This window comes from Salmo salar, chromosome 01 (genome assembly GCF_965601325.2).
Source record: "Salmo salar chromosome 01, fSalSal1, whole genome shotgun sequence".
Classification (NCBI taxonomy): domain Eukaryota; kingdom Metazoa; phylum Chordata; class Actinopteri; order Salmoniformes; family Salmonidae; genus Salmo; species Salmo salar.
Genome location: NC_138291.1, coordinates 46,146,089 through 46,165,004, shown reverse-complemented (window position 1 = coordinate 46,165,004; position 18,916 = coordinate 46,146,089). Strand labels below are relative to the sequence as shown.

The window sequence follows — 18,916 nt, the reverse complement described above, 5'->3', positions numbered from 1 at the left end:
CTTCGCCCAGACGTGGCCCGCTACCAACGACTGTGGGCTTTCCTTCTCCGTGGTCGACATAAGACATTTAAGTGTGTTAACCCTCGCAAGGCTGCCGGCCCAGACGGCATCCCTAGCCGTGTCCTTAGAGCATGCGTAGACCAGCTGGCTGGGGTGTTTATGGACAAATTCAATCTCTCCTTATCCCAGTCTGCTGTCCCCACATGCTTCAAGATGGCAGCCATTGTTCCTGTACCCAAGAAGGCAAAGGTAACTGAACTAAATGACTATCGCCCCCCGTAGCACTCACTTCTGTCATCATGAAGTGCTTTGAGGGAGTAGTCATGGATCATATCACCTCTGCCTTACCTGTGACCCTAGACTCACATCAATTTGCTTACAGCCCCAATAGATACACAGATGATGCATTCGCCATCATACTGCACACTGCCCTATCCAATCTGGACAAGAGGAATACCTATGTAAAAATGCTGTTCATTGACTATAGCTCAGCATTCAACACCATAGTACCCTCCAAGCTCATCATTAAGCTCGAGGCCCTGGGTCTGAACCCTGCCCTGTGCAACCGGGTGCTGAACTTCCTGACAGGCCACCCCTAGGGAGTGAAGGTAGGAAACAGCACCCCCACTTTGCTGATCCTCAACACTGGGGCCCCACAAGGGTGCGTGCTCAGCCCCCTCCTATTCTCCCTGTTCACCCATGACTACGTGGCAACGCATGCCTCCAACTCAATCATCAACTTTCCAGACGACACAACAGTAGTAGTAGGCATGATTATCAACAATGACGAGACAGCCTACAGGGAGAAGGTGATGCTCTGGGAGTGTGGTGCCAGGTAAATAACCTCTCACTCAACGTCAAACAAAACAAAGGAGATGTTCTTGGACCTCAGAAAACAGCAGAGGGAGCATCCCCCTATCCACATCGACGGGACCTCAGTGGATAAGGTGGAAAGCTTCAAGATCCCCAGCGTACCCATCACTGACAAACTGAAATGGTCCACCCACACAGACAGTGTGGCGAAGAAGGCGCAACAGCGGCTCTTCAACCTCAGGAGGCTGAAGAAATGTGTCTTGGCACCTAAAACCCTCAAACTTTTACAGATGCACAATTGAGAGCATCCTGTATCACTGCCTGGTACGGAAACTGCACCGCACGCAACCGCAGGGCTCTCCAGAGGGTGGTGAGGTCTGCCCAACGCATCACCGGGTGAAAACTACCTGCACTCCATGACACCTACAGCACCCAATATCACAGGAAGGCCCAGAAGATCATCAAGGACATCAACCACCCGAGCAACTGCCTGTTCATCCCGCGATCATCCAGAAGCCGAGGTCAGAACAGGTGCATCAAAGCTGGGACCGAGAGACTGAAAAACAGCTTCCATCTCAAGGCCATCAGACTGTTAACCTCTCTTGGGTAGGGGGCAGTATTTTCACGTCCGGATGAAAAGTGTGCCCAAAGTAAACTGCCTGTTACTCAGGCCCAGAAGCTAGGATATGCATATAATTGGTAGATTTGGATAGATAACTCTAAAGTTCCTAAAACTGTTCAAATAATGTATGTATGTGAGTATAACAGAATTGATAGGGCAGGCAAAACCCCGAAGACAAACCATCCCCCCCAAAACAAAATTCAGCCTACCACTATTTTCAATGGCTGTCACTGGCGCCAGCTAAACTGAATTTTTATGGATATAAAGGACATTATCGAACAAAAGGACCATTTGTGATGTAACTGGGACCTTTTGGAGTGCCAACAGAAGAAGATCAAAGGTAAGGCATTTATTATATTGCTATTTCTGACTTTCGTGTCGCACCTGCCTGGTTGAAATATGTTTTTCATGGTTTTGTATGCGGGGCGCTGTCCTCAGATAATCGCAAGGTGTGCTTTCACCGTAAAGCCTTTTTGAAATCTGACACAGCGGCTGGATTAACAAGAAGTTAAGCTTTATTTTGATGTATTACACTTGTGATTTTATGAAAGTTAAATATTTATAATTCTCTAATTTGAATTTCGCGCTCTGCAATTTCACCGGATGTTGGCCAGGTGGGACACTACCGTCCCACCTGCCCATAAGAAGTTAAACACCAATCAGTAGCACATTAGAGGCTGCTGCCTATACACATAGACTTGAAATCCCTGGCCACTTTAATAAATGGAACACTAGTCACTTTAATAATGTTTACATATTTTGCATTACTCATCATATACACTATTTTTCAAAAGTTTGGGGTCACTTAGAAATGTCCTTGTTTTTGAAAGAAAAGAAAAATGTCTATTGTAGATGGAAACAGCAGATCTTTTAGGGAATATCTACATAGGCGTACAGAGGCCAATTATCAGCAACCATCACTCCTGTCTTCCAATGGCAACGTTGTGTTAGCTAATCCAAGTTTATCATTTTAAAAAGGCTAATTGATCATTAGAAAACCCTTTTGCAATTATGTTAGCACAGCTGAAAACTATAGTTCTGATTAAATAAGCAATAAAACAGGCCTTCTTTAGACTAGTTGAGTATCTGGAGCATCAGCATTTGTGGGTTCTATTACAGCCTCAAAATGGCCAGAAACAAAGACCTTTGTTCTGAGACTCGTTAGTTTATTCTTGTTCTGAGAAATGAAGGCTATTCCATGCGAGAAATTGCCAAGAAACTGAATATCTCGTACAACGCTGTGTACTACTCCCTTCACAGAACAGCACAAACTGGTTCTAACCAGAATATACAGAGTGGGAGGCCCCGGTGCACAACTGAGTAAGAGGACAAGTACATTAGAGAGTCTAGTTTGAGAAACAGAAGCCTCACAAGTTCTCAACTGGCAGCTTCATTAAATAGTACCCGCAAAACACCAGTCTCAATGTCAACAGTGAAGAGGCGACTCCGGGATGCTGGCCTTCTAGGCAGTTCCTCTGTCCAGTGTCTGTGTTCTTTTGCCCATCTTAATCTTTTCTTTTCATTTCATTGGCCAGTCTGAGATATGGCTTTTTCTTTGCAACTCTGCCTAGAAGGCCAGCCTCCCGGAGTCGCCTCTTCACTGTTGACGTTGAGACTGACAACGATGAGACAGTCTATAGGGAGGAGGTCAGAGACTTGGCAGTGTGGTGCCAGGACAACAACCTCTCCCTCAAGGTGATCAAGACAAAGGAGATGATTGTGGACTACAGGAAAAGGAGGGCCGAACACGCCACCATTCACTTCGACGGGGCTGTAGTGGAGCAGGCCAAGAGTTGCAAGTTCCTTGGTGTCCACTTCATCAACAAACTATCATGGTGCAAACACACCAAGACAGTCGTGAAGAGGGCACGGCAACGCCTTTTCCCCCTCAGGAGACTAACAAGATTTGGCATGGGTCCCCAGATACTCAAAACTTTCTATAGCTGCACCATCGAGAGCATCCTGACTGGTTGCATTACCGCCTGGTATGGCAACTGCTCGGCATCCGATCGTAAGGCGCTACAGAGGGTAGTGCGTACGGCCCAATACATCACTGGGGCTAAGCTTCCTGCCATCCAGGACCTATATATTAGGCAGTGTCAGAGGAAGGCCTAAAAAATGATTCCAGTAACCCAAGTCATAGACTGTTCTCTCTGTTACTGCATGCAAGTGGTACCAGAGCGCCAAAGTCTAGGTCCAAAAGGCTCCTTAACAGCTTCAACCCCAAACCATAAGATTGCTGATCAATTAACCAAATGGCCACCCAGACTATTTACATTGACACGCCCCCCCCCTTGTTTTTACACTGCTGCTACCTGCTGTTTATTTTCCATGCAGTCACTTTACCCCTACCTACATGTACAAATTACCTAGAATAACCTGTACCCTCACACATTGACTCGGTACCGGTACCCCCTATATATAGTCTCGCTATTGTTATTTTATTACTTTAGTTTATTTAGTAAATATTTTCTTAAAACCAAACTACAGTTCAAGAAATAGAGTTAAGGCCTCGTAAGTAAGCATTTCACAGCTAGGTCTAGATCTGTTGTATTCAGCACATGTGACAAATACAATTTGATAAGACGGTTCCTGGAAGCTTCCCGAGTGGCGCAGCGATCTAAGATGTAACTACAGTCCCGGGTTCAATCCCAGGCTGTGTCAAATCCGGCCATGACCGGGAGTCTCATAGGGAGGCGCACAATTGGCCCAGCATCGTCCGGGTTAGGGGAGGGTCTCTTTGTAATAATGACAATTACAACAATACTGAATGAACACTTATTTTAACTTACTATAATACATAAATAAAATCTATTTAGTCTCAAATAAATAATGAAACATGCTCAATTTGGTTTAAATAATGCAAAAACACAGTATTGGAGAAGAAAGTGAAAGTGCAATATGTGCCATGTAAAAAAAGCTAACATTTAAGTTCCTTGCTCAGAACATATGAAATCTGGTGGTTCAATATTCCCAGTTCTTCAATATTCCCACTTAAGAAGTTTTAGGTTGAAATTATTATAGGAATTATGACACGTCGACTATTTCTCTCTATACCATTTGTATTTCATATACCTTTGACTATTGAATGTTCTTATAGGCACTTTAGTATTGCCAGCCTAATCTCGGGAGTTGATAGGCTTGAAGTCATAAACAGCGCTGTGCTTCAAGCATTGCTAAGAGCTGCTGGCAAACGCAGTAAAGTTTGAATGAACGCTTACGAGCCTGCTGCTGCCTACCACCGCTCAGGCAGATTGCTCTGTCAAATATCAAATCATAGACTTAATTATAATATAATAAACACAGAAATACAAGCCTTTGGTCATTCATTTGGTCAAATCCGGAAACTATCATTTCGAAAACAAAACGTTTATTCTTTCAGTGAAATATTGAACGAACCATATTTTATCAAACGGGTGGCAACCCTAAGTCTAAATATTGCACAACCTTCAATGTTATGTCATAATTATGTAAAATTCGGGCAATTAGTTCGCAACGAGCAAGGTGGCCCAAACTGTTGCATATACCCTGACTCTGCGTGCAGTGAACGCAAGAGATGACAATTTCCCTAGTTAATATTGCCTGCTAACATGAATTTATTTTAACTAAATATGCAGGTTTAAACAAATATACCTCTGTGTATTGATTTTAAGAAAGGCATTGATGTTTATGGTTAAGTACATTCATGCAACGATTGTGCTTTTGTTAAATCATCAACCTTTTGGCGAAGTAGGCTGTGATTCGATGATAAATGAACAGGCACTGCATTGATTATATGCAATGCAGGACAAGCTAGTTAACCTAACAATATCATCAACCATGTGTAGTTAACTAGTGATTATGTGAAGATTGAATGTTTTTTATAAGATAAGTTTAAATGCTAGCTATCAACTTACCTTAGCTCCTTGCTGCACTCACGTAACAGGTGGTCAGCTTGCCACGCAGTTTCCTCGTTTTTGGACGCCATAATCGGCTTCCAAAAATGCTGATTACCGATTGTTATGAAAACTTGAAATCGGCCCTAATTAAAATCGGCCATGCCGATTAATCGGTCGACCTCTAATTTGCAGCGATTGGATCACAATTGGATATAATGAAATTGGGGAGAAAATGTGGGGTTGGTGCAACAGAAGACAAAAAAATACAATGGTTTAAATGAGAGGAATAACTGGTGCCTCCAAGTGGCCACACACCTTTCCAAAGTGTGCACAGTTCCTAAGCAATTTCAATGCACTTTTATGACTCATAGAAAAGTCTTCAACCGAGGAACTTTTTTTTAGCTCTCCTAGCTGTGCCATTGAGGAACTACAGCAAGCACACTTGTAGTTGTTTAATCTGGAACACAACCCTGCTCCCCAGCATCACACAATTACCGTCGTTGTATACATAATCCAAAAACAGTCCATTAAAAATTGCAATCTGGGTCATGTGGGCATGATATGAAAGCTTGTTCTATTGCCAACATGACTAGCTAAGTTTTAAAATACGATCTCAAAGTTTTAGCCTTTCACAAGGCAATTGGTCATTTTGGTGGGCATAGAAAGGAGTCATGAGTGCATCCAGGTGTGTATGCAGCAGTGAATTTCCTTCAAACAAACAAACATTGGCTCATTCTGTTCAGAACAACCCAGGGTATAGTGACATGTCATCTTGTATAGTGACATGTCATCAAACATACTGATCCTAAACATTGACACTGTATATATGACATGAAATGTATGATTTGGAGGTGAAGTGGACATTTGGACTCACATGCGTTTGGCTTGCTTGTATGACACCAAAGCTGTGTTCATTATAATCCTCAATATCTTTTCTTTCAAAATACATCGAGCCATCTTACATCGAGCCATAGCATTTCCATCACTCAGACAACAAAAACATTTGCAAAAGTTGCCCAATTAGCGGGAGGGATGGGGGCAACTTCTTGTCAGGTGCGGTGCTCAAGTTCAGAACGGCTGTCATTGAGAACCCATACAGCAGAGCCAGAGCTCTGACGCCTTGTACATATGTTGCTGTACAGCCACTATGTTCCAATTTAAGAGCTTATTACCGCCCAAATCTGTCATGTTTAACCCGTATAAGGTTACGAGTGTAAAGGGCTACCAAAAGACTGATAGTTGCTGTGGAGACAGAGAGAGGAGCAACAAAGGAGAAGCAGAGGAAGAACAACAAAAGAGGTAGAGAGAAAGATCGAGAGGGATGGGTGAGGAAAACAGAGAAGAAAAAAAAGGAAGGAAGGGGGAGAGGTAAGAGAAAAAAAATAAAGGAGGAAGGATAGAAAGAAAAATAACTAACAAAAAAGAGAGAAAGAAAAGAAAGGGTCAAAGAGAGAAAGGAAAAGGGGGAAAACAACTGCAGGTTCTGCTGAAGGTGCGATGGTAGGCACTGCGTTGCCACGTTGTCATGGAGACAGTAACCAGGCGAGCGGTTGCTGTGTTAATGGTGTGTGTGAGCAAGAGCTCGGCGGCACGCGGCCGTAAATCTGGAGCAAATAAAAAGGAGGCAGCAGGTGCACGCCGTAAATGTGTGTGTGTATTTACACGTGTGTGTGTGTGTGTGTGTGTGTGTGTGTGTTAGAGAATGTTTGTGTGCACAAACACACACACTCGCTTGTGTGGTGTTAATGGTGTGATTCTGTGATCCATTGTTCTGTGATTATGACAGAAAGAACATGGCAAGGGACTGAAAGGACAGAGAGAACACACACACACACACACGATACACACAACACATTGCTGCACACACACTTAAAACACACACCGCAACACATAGGAACTGCTTTAGTTCTATTCCGAGGTGTATGAAGAACAAGCATGTTCTCTCTTCCTCCCTCCTTTGCTCCTTCCCTCAGGGCAAGTGTTATTATTTATCACTTTGGAGAGATAATCTGGACTAAACACAGCCCTAGGCACACAGATAAACTCTATGCACACGCATATATACACAAACACACTTTAAAAAAGCTAAACTCCCCACTTTCACACTAAATATTACTCTTTTCCCTTTCTTTTGCTCACTCCCCCTTTCTCCTCCCCCTTTCCCTGCCAGGCCCCCTCCCTTCTCCTCTATTCATTCCCTTTGCTCTCTGTCATGCTGTTTTAAAGATAGCCTAACTGAACACCGGGGAGGAGAGAGGGAGGAGGAGACCAGGGAGGAAGAAGAGGGAGAAGGAGACCAGGGAGGAAGAAGAGGGAGGAGGAGACCAGGGAGGAAGAAGAGGGAGAAGGAGACCAGGGAGGAAGAAGAGGGAGAAGGAGACCAGGGAGGAAGAAGAGGGAGAAGGAGACCGGGGAGGAAGAAGAGGGAGGAGGAGACCGGGGAGGAAGAAGAGGGAGAAGGAGACCAGGGAGGAAGAAGAGGGAGAAGGAGACCAGGGAGGAAGAAGAGGGAGAAGGAGACCGGGGAGGAAGAAGAGGGAGAAGGAGACCGGGGAGGAAGAAGAGGGAGAAGGAGACCGGGAGGAAAGAGGGAGAAGGAGACCAAGAAGGAAGAAGGCGACAAGGGATGAGAGAGGGAGGAGAGGGGGAGAAGGAGACAGGGGGAGGCAGACACAGAATGAGCTCAGCATTGCCTTCTATGTCTGCGTCCGAAATAGCACCCTATTCCTTATTAAGATTCCCATAGGGCTCTGGGCCTGGTTTCGCAATAGCGATGGAATTTTAGTTTACGAGTGTTTTAACGATGCATCGTTGCTATAATGGCAGAACAACTCGCATGCGTTTCCCAAAACACTACATAAGGAGAACTTTCACTAAGTGCGTCGTTGGAGCAATAGCAGCGCTGCTCCCTGATCAGCTTTCTCCATTCACATCTTCAATACTGACATGTTAAAATCGCCACTTTTGATGACAGATCAGCTGCTAGATATATTATCCCTGATGGCTGCAAATATTGAGGTGGCTTATTCTAATGCTTACGCTATAATAATGCACCATCGTAGATTTCGCACATCATTGCGCATATGATTTTACACAGTAGCCTACAATTACAAAATAGAACTCAATTGAATGGACATTAAATTGATCCCAATATGATTGAAATATACTGCTCAAAAAAAATAAAGGGAACACTTAAACAACGCATCCTAGATCTGAATGAAAGAAATAATCTTATTAAATACTTTTTTCTTTACATAGTTGAATGTGTTGACAACAAAATCACACAAAAATAATCAATGGAAATCCAATTTATCAACCCATGGAGGTCTGGATTTGGAGTCACACTCAAAATTAAAGTGGAAAACCACACTACAGGCTGATCCAACTTAGATGTAATGTCATTAAAACAAGTCAAAATTAGGCTCAGTAGTGTGTGTGGCCGCCACGTGCCTGTATGACCTCCCTACAACACCTGGGCATGCTCCTGATGAGGTGGCGGATGGTCTCCTGAGGGATCTCCTCCCAGACCTGGACTAAAGCATCCGCCAACTCCTGGACAGTCTGTGGTGCAACGTGGCGTTGGTGGATGGAGCGAGACATAATGTCCCAGATGTGCTCAATTGGATTCAGGTCTGGGGAACGGGCGGGCCAGTCCATAGCATCAATGCCTTCCTCTTGCAGGAACTGCTGACACACTCCAGCCACACGAGGTCTAGCATTGTCTTGCATTAGGAGGAACCCAGGGCCAACCGCACCAGCATATGGTCTCACAAGGGGTCTGAGGATCTCATCTCGGTACCTAATGGCAGTCAGGCTACCTCTGGCGAGCACATGGAGGGCTGTGTGGCCCCCCAAAGAAATGCCACCCCACACCATGACTGACCCACCGCCAAACCGGTCATGCTGGAGGATGTTGCAGGCAGCAGAACGCTCTCCACGGCGTCTCCAGACTCTGTCACGTCTGTCACGTGCTCAGTGTGATCCTGCTTTCATCTGTGAAGAGCACAGGGCGCCAGTGGCGAATTTTCCAATATTGGTGTTCTCTGGCAAATGCCAAACGTCCTGCACGGTGTTGGGCTGTAAGCACAACCCCCACCTGTGGACGTCGGAACCTCATACCACCCTCATGGAGTCTGTTTCTGACCGTTTGAGCAGACACATGCACATTTGTGGCCTGCTGGAGGTCATTTTGCAGGGCTCTGGCAGTGCTTCTCCTGCTCCTCCTTGCACAAAGGCGGTGGTAGCGGTCCTGCTGCTGGGTTGTTGCCCTCCTACGGCCTCCTCCACGTCTCCTGACGTACTGGCCTGTCTCCTGGTAGTGCCTCCATGCTCTGGACACTACGCTGACAGACACAGCAAACCTTCTTGCCATAGCTCGCATTGATGTGCCATGCTGGATGAGCTGCACTACCTGAGCCACTTGTGTGGGTTGTAGACTCCGTCTCATGCTACCACTAGAGTGAAAGCACCGCCAGCATTCAAAAGTGACCAAAACATCAGCCAGGAAGCATAGGAACTGAGAAGTGGTCTGTGGTCCACACCTGCAGAACCACTCCTTTATTGGGGGTGTCTTGCTAATTGCCTATAATTTCCACCTGTTGTCTATTCCATTTGCACAACAGCATGTGAAATGTATTGTCAATCAGTGTTTCTTCCTAAGTGGACAGTTTGATTTCACAGTGTTGTTTAAGTGTTACCTTTATTTTTTTGAGCAGTGTATATAAGCCTAACCTATACTGTATGTCTTTTAATGCAGTCACCTCGATTTTCATTTGAAGCATATTTTTAACAATTGCAAAGACATTGGCAACTTTGTATTTGTAGTCAACTTTGTTCTGTAGTTATCGGCGGACACAGAGAGATTATGTTTAGCCGAGATCTTCTGTATATAAAGTGATGCGGAAGGGCAAAAAATGATTTAACGATGCACTTAGCTGTTCGACGAGTGGTCTGAGGCAGTCCGTAAACAACAAGCATTTTCAAGTGCAACTTTAGTAACGATGGTTTGGGGAAACATCTGAGATTTAATTATGCTCCTACAAAAGGTTCTTACAATGAACTTAGCCTTGATATGCTTTAGGGAAACCGGGCCCTGGTCACAAGTAGTGCACTATGTAGGGCAGGGGGTACTATTTGAGAAGGTCCGGTCACATACTGTAAATGTCCTAGGTGGCAAAGGTCCGGATGGATATTGTCATTTATCGGCATAGTAACAAACCCCCACCTCGCAACCCATGCAACCCCAAACTGTTCACACCCCTATTTTTGGCAGAGATATATTTTAGCAGTTTTAAAGCCAATTTCCTGCAATTCTACACATTTTGCCATGTCTTATATGATACCAGAAAAATGTGTTAAAAATAATTCACAGCTAAATAAATACTAAGTATTTGACTGGACTGAGAACATCTGTGTGAACAACTAAACCCACCATTTGGGACACAGTGGCCATGTCTACCAACATTGATTTACAGTAAGAGAGAGCCTGATGGCATTCCCAACCCCTTTCCAAAACCATTTCCCATCCCAAAAACCCTTTCTATCCCCTTCTTCCCATTTACATTCCCAAACCTTTCCCAACCCATTACCAACTCCTTCACATTTCCATACCCAATCCCCTCCACACTGACTCTCAACACATGGGCCCCTAAGGCATGCGCCCTCAGCCCTTTGCTGTACTCCCTGTTCACCCACGACTGCCAGGCTAAGCATGACACCACCTCCATCATCAAGTGTTCTGATGACACCATGGTTGTAGGCCTGATCACTAACAATGACGAGTCAGCCTACAGGGAAGAGGTACAGTGCCTTCAGAAAGTATTCACACCCCTTGACTTATTTCACATTTTGTTGTGTTACAGCCTGAATTCAAAATGAAAACATGTTTTTGATGCGGCCACCACTATGCCTGAAAATATGGAGAGTGGTACTCAGTAATGTGTTGTATTGGATTTTTCCTAAACATAACACTTTGTATTCTGGAGAAAAGTGAATTGCTTTGCCATTTTTTTATTTTTTACAGTATTACTTTAGTGCCTTGTTGCAAACGGGATGCATTTATTTATTTATTCAATTTGCCAAGTAACTGAAGATCAGCTGTTTCCAGCTACAATAGTCATTTACAACATTAACAATGTCTACACTGTATTTCTGATCAATTTGATATTTGAAAATGGACCCCAAAAAAAGTGCTTTTCTTAAAAAAATTAAAAATAAGGACATTTCTAAGTGACCCCAAACTTTTGAAAGGTAGTGTATGTGTGGGGTAAAGAGATGAGGTAGTCCTTCAAAAATCATGTTAAACACTATTACTGCACACAGAGTAAGTCCATGCAACTTATTAAGCACATTTTTGGGCTTGCCATAACAAAAGGGGTTGAATACTTATTGAGGAGACACTTCAGTTTTAAAATAATATATAATTCCACATGACAGCATATTTTTGGGCTGTGTAGGCTGTTGATACATTTTAAATTCAGGCTTTAACAACAAAATGCAGTGGAGAGAGTCCGCAGTTTTTAAGTTCCTCGATGTACGCATCACTAAGAACTTGATATGTACCAACACCACTATCACTCTTGTCAAGAGGGCGCAACAGCACCTCTACTTCCTAAGGCAGCTGAAGAAATTCGGCACGCCTCCTCTCCAAATACTACCACTGCACCATCTAGAGCGTCCTGCCTGGCTGCATCACTGCCTGGTATTGGACCTGCTCCGCCCACAACCGCAAGGCCCTCCAGCGAGTTGTGAAGACAGCCCGGTACATCACTTGGGCCGTGCTCCCACCCATTCATGACATCTACTCAAAATTGTGCCTGAGGAAGTCCCGCAGCATCATCAAGGATCCTACATACCCCAGCCACAGACTGTTCACTCCCTTACAGTCGGACAGAAAGTATCGGACCAACAGGCTCAGAAATATTTTCTATCCACAAGCCATCAGACTGCTGAACACTGACCACCTACACTGACTCTCCGTACCTTACCATACATGCACTCACTCAGGCACACACATATAGTACGTTCATCACTCACACGACTTTTGCTACTAGAATTGTATTTATTTCTAAATACCGCACAATTTAAAGATTTATCCTCCAATCCCCCTGTCCCCGACACACATGTAAATATTGTACTATAAATTGCTGAGTGTCTTCCTGTATTTACACTAAATGTTTTATTCTACTCTACCGCGCCATTTACTTTTTATTCTTTTACTTTATTATTTCTTACTGCATTATTGAGAGGGAACCTTCAAGCATTTCGTTGGACGTTGTATACCATGTGTATGCTGTATATATTACTAATGAAACGTGAAACTTAAACCCATTCCTAACTCCTTCCCAACCCTATCCCCATCCCTTCTTCCCATTTCCATCCATTTTCCCAACCAATTTCCAACCCTTTCCCATCCCCTTCCCAATCAATTGCCATCCCCAGTACCTGAAGGCCTCCAGGACAGTCCTCTCAGGCAGACGAGGAGCCACTCTACTGAAGGCTGCTCTAAAGTCCTCCAGCTTCAGGAAACCACGACCTGCAGAGAAGAGAAAACACAGGAGTAAACACACATAGTGTACGTACGCACAGGCATGCATGTGCACACATACGCATGGGCGCACACACATACACACGAAGTGGTAGTGCGAGGGAGAGAAAGAAAGAGAGCCGAGTTGGCTGTGGAACAGAGACATCCTGTCTGTCTGAGATAGAGCTACAGTGCCTTCAGAAGGTATTCATACACCTGAACTTACACATTTTGTTGTGTTACAGCCTAAATTCAAAATGGATTAAATAGATTTATTTTAATGACAAAGTGAAAAATAGTTTAAGAGTTTTCTGCAAATGTATTGAAAATGAAATACAGAAATATCTCATTTGCATAAGTATTCACACCCCTGAGTCAATACTTTGTAGAATAACCTTTAGCAGCGATTACAACTGTTAGTCTTTCTGGGTATTTAAGAGCTTTCCACAATTGGATTGCCCATTATTCTTTTCAAAATTCTTCAAGCTCTGTCAAATTGGTTGTTGATCATTGCTAGACAACCAAACACATTCTGTATTTAGGACAAAAAGTTAATTGCTTGCCACATTTTTTGCAGTATTACTTTAGTGCCTTGTTGCAAACAGGATGCATGTTTTTGGAGTATTTTAACAAAAGTTCTGAACCTTTCTATTGTCATAGTTTCTACAGATTGCAAAGTAAAGATACATTTCTGCTAAGTGTATTATTGATCGATTGACTATGACTTTCCAAATCACCCAGCAGTGCTATTATCACACCAACCTTCGCTTTGGCAACCCCTCCTGTCCAGCTCAGGCGTTGCCGGCCTTCTAGCGGTTGCTGAACCTGCTGCTAGCAAACGCCCTTCACTCATCGACCCCATACTTGTCTCATCAACATTACACACACACACACACACACACACACACACACACACACACACACACACACACACACACACACACACACACCACACACACACACACACACACACACACACACACACACACACACACACACACACACACACACACACACCTGATTCCAATCCCCACTCTATATATACACTCCCTGTCATTTGCTTTGTCGGTCATTGTAAATGTTGCTTGTTTTCCTGAGAGGAATCTCTCCTACTATTTCCTGAGTACTTATTATTTTTGCACTTTGGGTTTCGTCCCGCTTTTTTGTGTGTGTGTGTGCATGCATATGAGTGCTTTAATAAATTCAGTAGTTCTAAACCTGCGACTGCCTCCTGCCTACTCCTCTCAACACTTGTGACAGCTATTTGCAGAGCTCCAGGTAAATGTTGCAATTCTTCAGCCATTCCTGGACCTGCGACCAAAAACAAGCTACATATGGACAGTACCAGAATAAATGATCTAGACTCTGCCTCCTCGCAGCAAAATCTGCAGAGCTGGGATGGTTGTATCCCCCAAATACTGTATGTAAAATCATTTGGTTGCAAGAATAATGTAAAATAATTAAAACTGAAAACCTTAAAGTTTTGAATGTGCCATGGAATCGGTACATCGAAAATCTCTTCCCAACTATTTTGCAATCTGCATGGCACAGCTGTCCATTTTTTGGTCCTTAAATGAAACTGGTATCGTTTTTTATTTATTACAATTTTCCTTAACCAATTTTGGTCTTTAATGCAGGGCCGACAGAAACGCTCCTTACTTTCTCCCCCTTCCACTTGCCTTTTCCATTTTTGTGTTTTTATTTTTATTTAACCTGTTGGGGCTCGGGGGCAGTATTGAGAAATTTTGAAAAAAATATGTGCCCATTTTTAACTGCCTCCTACACCAACTCAGAAGCTAGGATATGCATATTATTAACACATTCGGATAGAAAACACTCTGAATTTTCTAAAACAGTTTGAATGGTGTCTGTAAGTACAACAAAACTCATATTGCAGGCAAAAACCTGTGAAAAATAGATCAAAAAAAAAAATGTGAATTTTGTGACTGTACTATTTAGTGTCATTGTTTTATAGATACCATAGTGAGAAAGGATTCATTTCGCAACACCTACGGCTTCCACTAGATGTCAACGATCTTTATAAAGTTGTTTGAAGCGTCTATGATAAACAGAGAGCAAATTAGAATGCAAGGAAGTTGACATGTCATCACTTCATTTTTTTGCGCCTGCGCATAAATCTGAGAAGCGTGAGTTTGTCATTATTGTTTATCTAGACATAGGTTGTGTGAAAATATTACTGATGTTTAACGTTAAAAATGGACCAAAAGATGAATGCTAAACAACGTTTGACATGTTTGAACGAACGTAAATAGATTATTTACTAGGTTTTTTTAGCTTTTCGGCGTGATTTTACAACCCCCCACCACGTTTTGTGGGAGCATAATGAACGCTAACTACTTGGTGTTATTTGGACATAAATTATGAACTTTGTCAAAAGAAACCACATTTGTTCCGGACCTGGGATTCCTGGCAGTGCCTTCTGATGGAGATAATCAAAGGTAAGGGGATATTTACAATGTTATTATCGATATTAGATGATGCTAACTGTATAGCATAGCTTATTGTTCTTAGCATACCACCCCGTTTATTGCAAAATGTGATTTCCCAGTAAAGTTATTTTGAGATCTGGCCATTCGGTAGCAATTACGAGATGATAATATATAATTCTTTGAATGACAATATTATAATTTACCAATGTTTTCGAATAGTAATTTTGTTATGTTCACCGGAAGCATTTCAGAGAAGAAAAAAATCTGAATTTCACGCTACTGTAAAATGCTGTTTTTGGATATAAATATGAACTTGATGGAACAAAAAATGCATGTATTGTATAACATAATGTCCTAGGAGTGTCATCTGATGGAGATTGACAAAGGTTAGTGCATAATTCTAGCTGGTTTCTGCTTTTGGTGACGCCTGACCTTGAATTGAAAATGGATGTTTGTACATTTGTGGCTATGTACTGTCCTAACATAATCTAACTTTATGCTTTTGCCGTAAAGCCTCTTTGAAAATCGAACAATGTGGTTGGAATAAGGAGATGTTTATCTTTTAAATGGTGTAAAATAGTTGATTGTTTGAGAAATTGAAACTATTAGATTTTTGATGTTTTGAATTTCCAGCCTTGTTAGCAATCCCGACTCGGGGTTCATTGCTAACCTGTAGCCCCAACAGGTTTTAACTAGGCAAGTCAGTTAAGAAGAAATTCTTAATTACAATGACGGCCTACCGGGAACAGTGGTTTACTTGCCTCTTTGGGGATCTCAGATGATATGAGAGGTTGAATAGGCTAGTAATACAGGTTGCAACAATTTCGGCAGATCATTTTAGAAAGAGAGGGTCCAGATTGTCTAGCCCAGCTGATTTGTAGGGATCCAGATTTTGCAGTTCTTTCAGAACATCAGCTGGATTTGGGTGAAGGAGAAGCAGGATTTGGGCAAGTTGCTGCAGGGGATGCTGAGATGTTGGCTGGGGTAGGGGTAGCCAGGTGGAAAGTATAGCCCAGCCTTGGGAAAATGTTTACTGAAATTATCGATTATCGTAGCTTTATCGGTGGTGACAGTGTTTCCTATCCTCAGTGCAGTGGGCAGCTGAGAGGAGGTGCTCTTATTCTCCATGGACTTTACAGTGTCCCAAAACTTTTTGGAATTAGTGCTATAGGAAGCAAAATTCTGTTTGAAAAAGCTAGCCTTCGCTTTCCTAACGGACTGTGTATATTGGTTCCTGACTTCCCTGAAAAGTTTAATATCGCGGGGGCTATTCGATGCTAATGCAGAACACCACAGGATGTTTTTGTGCTGGTCAAGGGCAGTCAAGTCTGGGATGAACCAAGGGCTGTATCTGTTCTTAGTTCTGCATTTTTTGAATGGGACATGCTTATTTAAAATAGAGAGGAAAGCACATTTGAACAGCAACCAGGCATCTTCTACTGAAGGGATGAGGTCAATATCCTTCCAGGATACCCGGGCCAGGTTGATTAGAAAGGCCTGCTCGCTAACGCGTTTTAGGGAGCATTTGACAGTGATGAGGGGTGGTCGTTTACCTGCGGACCCATAAAACATGCAGGCAATGAGGCAGTGATCGCTGAGATCCTGGTTAAAGACAGCAGAGGTGTATTTAGAGGGCAAGTTGGTCAGGATGATATCAGGTTGTACCTGGTAGGTTCCGTGATCATTTGTGTGAGATTGAGGGCATCTATCTTAGATTGTAGGACGGCCGGGGTGTTAAGCATGTCCCAGTTTAGGTCACCTAACAGTATGAACTCTGAAGATAGATGGGGGGCGATTAATTTACATATGGTGTCCAGGGCACAGCTGGGGGCTGATGGGTGTCTAAAACAAGCGGCAGCGGTGAGAGACTTGTTTCTGGAAAGGTGTGTTTTTAAAAGTAAAAGCTAAAATTGTTTGGGCACAGACCTGGATAGTATGACAGAACTCTGCAGGCTAACTCCGCCCCCTTTGGTAGTTCTATCTTGTCGGATGTTATAGTTAGGGATGGAAATTTCAGGATTTTTGGTGGTCTTCCTAAGCCAGGATTCAGACAAGGCTAGGACATCCGGGTTGGCGGAGTGTGCTAAAGCAATGAATAAAACAAACTTAGGGAGGAGGCTTCTAATGTTAACATGCATGAAACCAAGGCTATTACGGTTTCAGATGTCAACAAATGAGAGCGCCTGGGGAATGGGAGTGATGCTGGGGGCTGCAGGCCTGGGTTAACCTCTACATCACGAGAGGAACAGAAGGATAAGAGTACGGCTAAAGGCTAAAAGAACTGGTCGTCTAGTGCGTTCGGAATAGAGAGTAAAAGGAGCAGGTTTCTGGGCGCGGAAGAAAAGATTCAAGGCATAATGTACAGACAAGGGTAGGATGTGAGTACAATGGAGGTAAGCCTAGGCATTGAGTGACGATGAGAGAGGTTGTCTCTAGAGGCACTATTTAAGCCAGGTGTGGTCACCGCATGTGTGGGGGGTGGAACATAAGGGCTGGAGGCTCTACAGTCAAATAAGACAAAAATTACTAACCAAAGCAGCAATAGACAAGGCATATTGACATTAGGGAGAGGCATGTGTAGCCGAGTGATCATAGGGTCCAGTGAGAAGCTAGGCAAGCTGGAGGCACGGCAATTCAGACAGCTAGCAGAAACACCCTCGGACGGTTACGTCGGCAGACCAGTCGTGATGGATCGGCGGGGCTCCGTGTTGGCAGCAAAGGGTCCAGGCCAATTGAGGTAATTGAAGCCCAGGAATTATCTGATGGATTTCTTCGGCTACCCGGGAGATGGGCCTAGCTCCAGGCTAGCTCTAGGCTAATTGGTGCTTGCTTTGGGACAAAAACCCCTTCGGATGGTTACGTTGGTAGATCAGTCGTGATGGATCGGCGGGGCTCCGTGTCGGCAGCAAAGGGGCCAAGCCAATTGAGGTAATTGAAGCCCAGGAATTGCTTGACGGATTTCTTCGGCTAGCCGGGAGAAGGATACTCAACTCATCTGAAGAAGGCCAGTTTTATTGCTTGGTTGCTGATTATGGGCCTCTGTACGCCTATGTAGATACTCCATAAAAAAATCTGCTGTTTCCAGCTACAATAGTCACTTACAACACTAACAATGTCTACACTGTATTTCTGATCAATTTTAAGTTATTTTAAATGGACAAAAAAAGTAGCTTTTCTTTCAAAAACAAGGACATTTCTAAGTGACCCCAAACCTTTGCACGGTAGTGTAGGTATTGGTGAAAAGCTGAAAGTCCGGGTAGCGATTTGATTAACAGCTTTGGGGTAGAAGCTGTTCAGGAGCCTTTTGGTCGAAGACATGGCGGTCCAGTACGGCTTGCCGTGCGGTAGCAGGGAGAACAGACAGTGACTTGGGTGGCTGGAATCTTTTACTCTTTTTAGGGCCTTCTTCTGCCACTGCCTGGTATAGAGGTCCTGGATGCTCATACACACTACCCTCTGTAGCGCCTTGCGTTCGGATGCCGAGCAGTTGCCATAACAAGCGATGATGCAGCCAGTCAAGATGCTATCAATGGTGCAGCTGTATAATTTTGAGGATCTGAGGGACAATCTTTTCAGCCTCCTGAGGGGAAAGAGGCATTGTCGTGCCCTCTTCATGACTGTGTTGGTG

General features: G+C 43.7%; 1 protein-coding gene across 2 annotated transcripts in view; it reads right to left on the bottom strand.

Annotated features, from left to right (window-relative positions):
* The window catches only part of efcab11 (EF-hand calcium binding domain 11), a 95,882-nt gene that overhangs the window by 40,137 nt on the left and 36,829 nt on the right, over window positions 1–18,916 (bottom strand). For both annotated transcript variants that reach the window (XM_014196395.3, XM_045718423.2), the window contains one exon: window positions 12,757–12,847. In XM_014196395.3, the coding sequence (XP_014051870.3) occupies window positions 12,757–12,847 (91 nt within the window). The remainder of the gene's footprint in view (window positions 1–12,756; window positions 12,848–18,916) is intronic.